At 39.2% G+C, this 10,593-nt stretch overlaps 1 protein-coding gene across 1 annotated transcript in view; it reads right to left on the minus strand.

The window, feature by feature from the left end:
• LOC122067320 (ethanolamine-phosphate cytidylyltransferase) overlaps nucleotides 1-8,697 on the minus strand; it is a 28,521-nt gene extending 19,824 nt beyond the window's left edge. The window contains exons 1-2 of the mRNA XM_042631150.1: nucleotides 8,437-8,697; nucleotides 7,929-8,107 (exon numbers count right to left, since the gene is read on the minus strand). Of these exons, the coding sequence (XP_042487084.1) occupies nucleotides 7,929-8,107; nucleotides 8,437-8,671 (414 nt within the window). The 5' untranslated portion in view covers nucleotides 8,672-8,697. The remainder of the gene's footprint in view (nucleotides 1-7,928; nucleotides 8,108-8,436) is intronic.
• Between the last annotated feature and the right edge of the window lie 1,896 nt (nucleotides 8,698-10,593).

Here is a 10,593-nt window from a genome sequence, read left to right on the forward strand (position 1 = left end):
AGAGAAAAGGGAGATTGTAGGGAAGAGAAGAAGAAGAAGAAAAGAAGAAGAAGAAGAAGAGAGGGGAAGAAGACAGCTACGTAGGAAATGTTTTAATTTTATTTTATTATATATTAGACATATAATTCATGGGAAGATTGGTTGATTAATGAAGAAAAGAAAATGATTGTGAACCCCCCCTCCTACGTGGCTGTCTTCTTCCCCTCTCTTCTTCTTCTTCTTTTCTTCTTCTTCTTCTCTTCCCTACAATCTCCCTTTTCTCTCTATCCCCCACTTGTGTGGCCCCTTCTTATCCATGCTGGCTATTGTGATTGAAACCCCCTCTTTCTCCCTCCCTCTGGCGCAATCGATTTCCTTCTTATCCATGCTGGCTATTGTGATTGAAACCCCCTCTTTCTCCCTCCCTCTGGCGCAATCGATTTCCTTCCATTATCTCTCTAACTAATTCTCTCTTTCTTCCCTGCTGCCCTGTTTTGAAGTAGACTTTGGTGCCCCATAGAAATCGATAAACCTCCTCCACCCTTCTCCTTTCTTCATAATGTTTTGGGTGTTGGTTCATCACCTAGGGCGATTCGAACCCTAGAAACTTAGGTCCGAAAACGACCCCTGCTGTGAGTTATTGCTGTGAACACAGGTCTGGTTCTTTGTCTACCGCCTGATCTATTCCAGGAATTATTTATTAATTTCTGAGATGCAGGTTGGGTTATTCTTTGTAAGGATTCAAGAGTCCTAAGGGTCAGTAAGAGAACCTCAAAGTTTCATCTTTATTGACTGATTCGAGAGAGTAATCTCATCTTGAAACAAACCACTTTCCTCTGGTTCTGGCTGTCGTGAGGTTGAAGACAACCTAATGTGTGGGGGTCTTTCGATACTCTTAATAGTGTATTCCCGAAAATACCCCTCCTTTAGGTTACTTCAACTTTACCCTTATTTTCTTTTCAGTTCCTAGTTTACCCTTGAACTATAATCTAAAGTCCCCATTGTGTCCTCCCTCCTTAACCGACCATTCAAGCATTAAGGAATTCTGGGTATTTACAAAATTGCCCTTCCACCCTTACGAACTTCAATATATTTACAGGATTGCCACTCTATTGCAAACAACACCATATTTACTGTTTTGCCCTGATCTTAGACCAAAATTACTTAAATCTTTAAGTGGGCCCACACCCATCCTAGTTGGATCCTTTTGGGGCCCACCGGTCCCCCATTACTTCAACCACACAAACTCAATTCATCTTTTCACTCTCTGATTTGCCCAATGGTTACAATCATTATATAGGGAAAAAAGACATAAAAAGTGAAATCAACTGAAATAGGAAACTACCATAACTAAACAAGGAAACAAATTGCAAACCGACTCTCTAAATCCTACGTATGCAACTTCCTAAAAATAAACAGACTAAAATAAACTAAAGACATTATTCCCCTAAATAAAATAACTACTAAATTCCTACTGGACAAAAAACTCAGATATGGATCCGGTTCATCTCTATCTAGATACTCAGATGGGTATGGATCGCTCCATGGGTGCGTATCTGCTCAAGAAGATCAACTTTTCTTTTTTCTTTTTTTTTGGGATCAGAAACAGCCAAAGATGGTACTTTCCATCTTCGAGGACATAATTACATCTGGAACACAAAAGAACTCCAGAAAACCTCTACTAATGAGGTATTTTAATCACCTAATGAATCAGGGTTAGAAAAACTCACGTAAGCCAGGATCGTAGGGATTAGGGACTCGAAGTTGAAACCAAAATTATGCAACTGCCCAAATAGTACCATTGATTTAGGAACTCATAAAATAGCAAGTCATCAAAACTAGTAACTATCAAAATAACAACTAACAGATTTAAAAGGTAGAAAATATAAACTAAAATTAAAATTAGTAACAAGGTACAAAATTAGAAAGTAACTGGAATATCAAGTCTAAATTTAGTAGCTATCAGAAAATAGCAAGTAGGATACAAAAAATAGCGAATGAATCTCAAAATAGAAATATAGAATAGATTTTTTTTTTTTTCTTTGGGTGAATAAAAACTTCATTACCAAGAGGAAAGAAAGGGAGGAATATACAGCCCCAAAGGAAAAGAAAAGAAAAAACAAGCTAAAGGAGCTGAAACCAGGCAGCAGAACAAGCTAAAAGAATGCTAGGAAAAGCATCAAACAAAACAATCAAAAGGAAGCATCAGGGGGGTTGGGGGGAAGGATGGTAGTGGAGCGCAAACCCGAGAACACAACAATAAGCATGTGCCTTGGGGAGTCTCTGACAAGCCAACAAGGGAGCCCATGAAGCTTGGAGCTGACATCAAAGAAGATGGCTTTCCAAATCATATCAAGGAACAAGAGACGGAGGTCCAACTACGAAGATTCCGCTCCATCCAAATGTGGTTGATGGTTTGATGCGGATCAAGGTTCCAAAATTGGAATTGGATTGCTTATCCGAATGAAAAATAACTCAAATCTAATAACCAATGGCAAGTTCGTAATATTCTAGAAATTCCAAGGGGACGTTTATAACTACAGAAATGTTGAATAATGCATTATTGTACTAATGGGTTTTAGAGGTTATATCCAAACGGACCCTTAAGCTCGTAGTGACTACTTAGTCTGCTGTAAGAACTACTTATTTTGCTATAAATAGAGGAGGACTATGCTCACAAAGGCACAAGTCCATATTCCCCAATTCTTCACAAAACAATGGGACTTAAAAGGGTTTACTATTTATAGTTCGGGGACAATCATAAAACTAAAGGAAATTAAGGATAAAAAAGAATATAGGAGAAAGAGAGGGGTACTAAAGGAAAAGGGGAATTAAAGGGTTTCTTGACCACCCATGATGAAAGTTGTCTTCACCCTCTAGCCAAGAAGAACAGAGCGAAAGTCCAATTAGTCTTCAAGTGGAGAGAACTCCCTCGATAGGGATCCGATGGGTCTGAAAATTCGGGGAGAGACTCTACACTCATAAATTTCTTGAATGCAAGCAATCATAAGGTCAAACAACTAGTGACTGCAAGATCTAGGGCTTCTAGAAACAAATATGGAGGTGGAACTTAGGTTCAGAACTGAAATATGGTTTTAATCTCAGGAAAGCTTTTGGATATGATTCGCTACAGTATGAATCGCCTTAGGGAGGTGAATCAACAATCCAAAACTCAAAATCAATCGATTGGGGATGATGAGTTTGCAAGAATTTCTGATGGGGACATTCGAGTGTACCAGAGACGCCGCCGCAAAAACCAGCCACGTTCACTATGGCTGGAAGACACTTTCATGGGAGGAAGCTAGAAGAGAAGAAGGAGTTGTTGATATTCCCCTTCTCCTTTGTTCTGTCGAGAGAAAGAAGAGAGAGGAGACTACCACTAGTCTCACCCCTCTCTCCTTTTGTCCTGATTGGCCAGCCAATCATGGACCCCACTGAATAGCTGGCGCAAGATGGGAGATGTATTAGTTACTTATTTTATTTTTCTAGTCTCTTCATTTGTTTTCTAAGACTTTGTGATAGTTTAGGAAACTGAATAATGTCCTCTTATTTGCCCCAAGTTCTTGGGTTAAATTAGGAGACTTCTTTTTTGTTGGATTAATTACCTAGTTAGTATTTCTTTTTTTTTCCCCATATATGAAAGGCCAAGGGCCACGATTGAACTTTGAGTTTTTCAAAGAAAAAGGAAATGACTCTCTTGAGCCATGCGCATCTCTCCCTCTCCCCTACTATGTTCTACTGTGAAGCAGGTTCTCTCTTCCCCACGGTGAGCTCTGTTTCTTCTCTTTCTCCTCTGATCTGGATACCAGGTAAGGTATTAACCCCTCACCTATTTCTCCCCTCCTCTCCCATCTCTTTCTGGTTTCCTTTTTCCCCTCCCCCCTCATCTCTGCCTTGATGAATTAATACCCTACTGCTACTGTTTTCAGAAATAATTTTCTATGATTAAAATTTTGCTGATCTCTTTTATTGGTTGGATGAATTGAGGAAGGCACGGTACCTACTTTATATTTCCTGATTTGATTTGTGCTTCAACTAACAGTACACTGCCATGTTCCCTTCCCCATGTTTCCCGCTTGGAACCTAGTTAGTTTGAATGTTTTTCCTTCAAGATTATTATTGCTTATTGCTGCATTGTTCTCTGTTTCTAATCTACTTGTTTATCATCGTATTGTGCTGCCTCCACTAATTCCAGTCCCAACCTAGGTCCTAGTGAGTCAAAATAGTCCACGTGGACAGCAATGTAGGAAATCCTATTGTCTAGGTCGTCTCCTACATCAATTTCTCTTAAGTTTGGTATTGTGACTAGTTGCAGAAACAAAACAGAAAATTGAGTAAGAAGTTGTGGCAGATTGATGGGAAGGGAAGAGAAGACAGAAGAAGAAAGAGAAATAGAGATCGCACAAGGGGGGAAGAAAAAGGTTACACAACCATGATTATGCACCTACTCAGAACCATAAACATTCATTCTTCAAAACCAAACCCAATGAATTGAGTTACAAACCTATTTATAAGAAAACCAAATCAAAACTTCCTAATTAAAGTCCAAAACTGAAATCAAATAAAATCTCCTAATTACTTCTAGATCTAATCTAACACGAAATAGAAACACAATAAAGCTCAGATCGGTAATTCCCTACTTAGCCTAATAACTACCAAAATAAAAGATTACAAATATTCCCCTAAATAGAAGTAAACAAAATCCTAAAAGATCTTAATGGCTTTGATCCCAAATTGGATCCGATTCATCTTCATCTAGATACCTGTACGGGTTTGGATCGATCCACGATTGTGCACCTACATCATGGTTACCCAGAATGCAACCTTACCAATGGAGTCGCAATAAGAGTTCCCAGGAAAGGTCATATCAATCCAAATCCACTCTCTAAAAGGGGATGATGCATCTCCTAGCGGGCCAGCAAGAGCTAAGGACATTCTTCCAAATGGAAAAAAGTTAAGGAGCAGCTGAAAAAAAGGTGGTCAGAGTCTACTGAGCCATTCCAACAAAGGCAGCATGCTCCGAGGATGGATATGACGATGGATAAGGAAGGCTTGTGTATGGAGGCAATTGGAGAGAGCTCTCCATGCAATAAAACTGTGGCGAGGAATGTAGCCTGTAAACCAGACAATTTTATACCAAGGGGATAGGGACTTGTGAGAACGGACCAAATCCCAAGCACAGGAGGAATTGAAGAAATCAGAAGAGGAAGGGGACCAGATAACTCTATCAGCTCTACCACGAGAAGGGGGCAAGGCCCATAAGGGAGGACCAAATGTCAAGAAGGGGGGGCCAGGAGCCGTCAGAGAAAATTGCCCTGATGCCTTAGAGGCACCTAAGCGACACCTTCACAACTATGGCATGAAGAGTGAGGAGAATCTCAATCGCCTACCTGTAAATAAATAAAAGATAGTTTCCCCACAAAAATTGTTTATTGGAGAAAAACGTGGATTCATACGATGCAGTTACATAACCTAAAGGTGCTTGTGTTTCCATTGTAATGGGGCCACTAATGGGCCTATAATATGGGTAGAGGCTTGGAATATGGGATTAGTTTAGTGTCTTTATTTCTTTATTTTAATTGTTATTAAGTGTTTTAGTTAGGCTGGATTAGGATCCTATAAGTCCAGTTTTGTTTTGAATCAATTTCTTTTATTACTTCAGGTTCCTAGTCAGTTTGCGTTACCTAATTAGTTAAGGATTGGGTTAAGCCTTTCCTTTTTAATGTTTGAGTCTGTTTTTGAGTCTTCTATATAAGTTTGTAAGGGGATCCAGCATTGTACACAAATTTTGATTAATTAGAAGCTTTGTATTTGCTGCCTATCGTGGTATGCTCTTTCCTGTGAGAATCAAGTTCTGATTGGTGTGAATCCAGTCAACACCTTGCGGTAGGAAGCCCAGGTGCTTTGTTCTTGTTCTTATCTTCATTAAGGTACTGTCCAGCCATTTTATTTCCTGAAATTCTGTTCAGATCTGGTTCCTGCGATACAGCAGTCCTACCCTTACTAGGATTAATGCAAGACTAGATCACATAGGACTCAATCCCAGGCAGGATTTGAAAATCTGGCTGAATAGGGAGAAATCCGAGTACTCTCTAATCAAGTCTCACATAAGCCACGGAAACTGGTCGAAAGAAGGCTGTGATGGTCTCAAGGAAACCTCCAAAAATGGCTTGTAACAGACCTATATAGGTGCAGCAATGTGATGGCAGAAAACAACCAAGAAATTAGGGTCTTCTGGTCCTTAGGAAGAAGAGCAGCGGCTGGCAGATGGATGCCCAGACGGAGCTGAATCCTTGGTTGAAGGTAGCTTGTATGGTGCCAAGGGTTGAAGAATCAGAATTTCAGCTTTGCTTGATGAATTTGCAGCTTCAATAATGACCTCACAACACTTAGGAAAATAATAGAAACAAAAGGGAAAAACAGAATTCAATGTAATGAGAAGAAAGGTACGGTTTGGCGCTCTCAGCCGATGGGCCTCTCACCCTCAGCTCTCAGCTGATTTCACAATCTCTCTCAGACAAAAAGTTTGCCAGCAAACACCTCAAGAATTTCATTCATAAACTCCTTGTTCAATTACAATTGATTGGCCTATTAAATATGCACAGCAAAAGAGGAAAATAACAACCTTTACTTCTTCCAATTGATCCCCCTTTCCTCGTTTACTGTAGATTTTGACCAAGGTGCCTAATGGAACAAAACTTCACTCCTAAAGTCCACAATTGCAGCATAGTAACTTCTTGTTGGACTTTCTCCAACATAACGGACCCCACCATACCTAGAAAAGGTACGGAAAATCTTCTCCCAACCCTCCAGGTGATATGCAGCCAAACTTGACTTCTTGCCTAAATACTAACTCTAACTTTGTAAATGACCAAACCAAGCCATCAAACTCAAACTACAGCTAGAACATGGAAATCAGTAGAGCCTTTCTTGAAGATTCTAACAGCTGTTGCTGCAATTCGTACTTACTTGCGGAGCGAACAAAAGGTGCTTTGGAGAGAGGCCCTGTCTTTGAGGTCTTTCTATTCAGTTGGGGTATAATAATCAAGCTTAAGGCTTAGTGGCTTTCGAATGAGATCCTCCGGTTACTGCCTGCCAGAGGGGCTATTCACTGGAGCATTTATGATCTGGACATCAATCCGGGGCAAGTGTTCAAATCTATTATGACATAACCCTGAGGCACTTAATGGACCCTTTTAATCTTGTAAAACCCTCTCCCAGCTTCGGATTGACGCAAAACCAATTTTTGATGCTTGAACACAAAAATCTAGGGATTTGCTGAATCAATGGAAGGAACACGACTACCAACAAGCTGGTTTGATGGGGTCAAACCAGAACCAGATCTGGGACAGAATTGAACCAAAGAACAATCCAGCTTGTGCCCTCCTTTTAGCAGCTCTATCTACATCAAGGATGGTCAATTTGAAGGTGTTCTGATGTGCCGATTTCAATTCTGATTTCATAAACCTTGTGTTGATGTTGCACTCTTTCATATCTGTTTTCAGTCTTCAATTCTGCTGGTTATTCCACACAATCCTATTCCAAGCAGAATTCATCATTTTGACCTTACATACCAAAATCGATATGGGCTGTTTACTATTCTGCTGGTTCTAAAATTTATAACTAATATTGAATTCTGCTGGCCTTAAATCAGTATTACATTAACACACAAAGCTCTGATCTGGAATTATATGTTGAAAATGTTTCGAATTTAACATTGAAACATAATATTAAACTCATTGCATTCATTTGGATCATGTAATCTTCTTTTTTCATTGTTTGGCAGGAGGGGAACCATTTTTAGTATTTCAGTTTTCATTTATCAGGAAAAACATCGAAGTTAAAGAAACCTGGGAACAATTTTATCTTAGCTACAGAATATCAGCACGATTACTAAAAATTTCTTTTACCCTGACTTTTAAAAATCAGATCACACTGAATGCGAGTACCTTTCCATTTGAGAACTGAACAATCCTACGAGAAGTTGGTAAGAAATGAGATATTCGAGTCCCACCAGATCCACCATCTTCAAATTTTTGGCTGTGTCCATGGCTGAATTGCCTTTGCAAGGAAGAATGATTATGGCTGTCATTAACTGACCTTTCTCTCACACAGAGAAGCATACGACCTGTTCACATTGAAATTTACAAAATTACAACTTAGTACCAGGAAGCAAGACTCACAAACTTAAAATCTAACCATGGTTAAGGCAAGCCTCATCAAATGTTATGTCTCTAAAAAGTTTGCTGAACTTTCCTTCATAAATGCCAAAACACAAAAAAGGGATTGCTATCAGATGATATCTCTAAGATTAGCAGTGTGTTTGTTATAAATATTTTCTTCAAATAATGTTATCAGTCCTATAACCTCAAAACCAGCATCTTAGAAAACCTCAATCTGATATTTCTCACTAAAGCCTGAACAAAAACTTGCAAGCAAGCAGGACAGGATTGATACCAACAATGTCAGTGCTTGACACTCCTTCAGTTCGCTTAATCTGCTTATAGCGACCAGCCTTCTTAGCGAGAGCATAAGCATCAGTACCATCAGGAAGAAGGCAAGGGTCATCTCCATGAATAATGTAATCTATGTTGTACTCGTTAAAAAGCTTGTTCATGAAATCCTCAGTGATGGCATAAGGTGCATCCGGGATGACCTCATCCACCCATTTCACAGCACTTACCATAATCATCCTATTAAGAAAGCAAAGGGAAAAGTAATGAACGACACTTGTTTTAGAAAATTAGAAAGATATAGATTAAAAAGAACATCCACAGAAACACATCAGCAATCTCCAGAAACAGCTTTTGGAAACAATCTCAACCTACACTATATACTAATTCGACTCCTAAATTTCTTAACTTGTTCCTTTTCTAGCAAAATTTAACTGCATAATTCTGAAACAACTGTTTTCACCTGCCTCACATTTAACCAACACAATAGGAGAGATGTAATATTTAAAATTTTAAAAATAATATATATGTCTGACATTTAAGTAACAAATAGGAGATATATATGTGTATATATATATAGAACGAGGTGTTTCCTGTGGGGGAGTGTGGCTCCTACGCATGCACGAGGGCCAATAGAAGTGCAGGACGAATCATTAACAGAGAAGTCATTTTCCATTTCATGAAGGGTGGGCCAGTCATTTCACCCCCATGTGTCTAGGCACAGGGGCCACAGTAGCCACACTCCCCCAACAGAAACCATTTTCCCTATATTTAATTATTAATTATATGCTGCTAAATTAAAAAGGGAAATTCCATCCTTCATGAGCAGTCAAAAAAGTTTCCACAAGGTAGCCTACCTCCACCAGAGGGTAGGGCCATCCTGATCTGGATAAATAAGCTACCCATCAGAATAAGAGACGTATCAAATTCCATGGCCTGGCATGCATTGGACTTCCCTCGTTCTGCTGCCAAAATGTTCCTCAAGATTATTTTCCTTTTGGCAAACTTTTTGAAAGTTTTATTCCACCATGTGGCAACAGGAAATTGGAAGAAAAACTTATAAGAAGAGTAGAGTGTGGAGTGGGAAAGCTAATGAAACCTAACTACAGATATAGACAATCATGAAGGATCAGTTCCCATGACAGTCACTCGACTGCCACCAATGAAAGCAAATGAAAGTCCCTAATATAGCCTAAAATCCATCAATGTCATTGCAAGCCATTTGTCTACATTTAAAATAAATAAACATACAACAAGTTTGTTCAAATAAAAAACAAATGGAAGAACAGAAATCCGCCATTCATGTTTTCATAATTTAAGCCAAACCTATGAAGTCCTATATTCCACGGACTCCAGTTTTTTAAACCAAAACCAATATCAAATAGCATCACATGATCACTATTCTCGAAATTTCCATGCCAATTAACGTTTAAATGCCTGCATTTTGGTGCCTTGGGCAGCTAAGGGCAGTATGTGAACACTTCAAAAAAAAAAAAAACCTTCTACTGTTTCTGTGTTTTCTTTTCTTTTTTTTTTTTTTCTTTTTTTTTTTGGAAACAGATTTGGAGTAGAACTTGTATGTGTTGTCAGGTTTGTTTTTATGCTTTTTCTAAACAAACCGGGTGAAAAAACAAACACTACTTGAGAAGCTATTTGAAGAAGCTTAAAAAATGAAAAACACAAAACTTGTAAGAAAGTTTCAAGCTTGCCGATGACATCATAGATAGTCTTGCCGCCATATGTCATATGCACTCAAATCCATTCTCTAGCTAGAGGGAGGATTCTTCTTCCACTTGGAAAAAGTTTATCCAAAAGGCCTTTCCAAACTGCAGAGCAAAGAATAAGTGATCAACATCATCACTAGCATTCCAACAAAGACATTAAAAAGGGGAGAGTAGGATCTGACGATGAATGAGAAAAGACTGTCTGGAAGAAGTTGGCCCACCAAACAATGAAGTTGTGATGAGGGATGAAGGCCTTGAGCCAAACAATCTTGCACCAAGGAGATAAGGAACCGTGAGTCTGATGAGGTCCCGAGTTGATTTGGAACTGAAGAGGCCATCAAAAGAGGACCAAACAACCATATCACCTCTACCACAAGGCCCTCTGCAAATGAAAGGTAGGGCATTCCAAACGGCGGATAATAAGAGAGAGGAAGAGG

The sequence above is a fragment of the Macadamia integrifolia genome, unplaced genomic scaffold, assembly GCF_013358625.1.
Source record: "Macadamia integrifolia cultivar HAES 741 unplaced genomic scaffold, SCU_Mint_v3 scaffold2834, whole genome shotgun sequence".
NCBI lineage: Eukaryota > Viridiplantae > Streptophyta > Magnoliopsida > Proteales > Proteaceae > Macadamia > Macadamia integrifolia.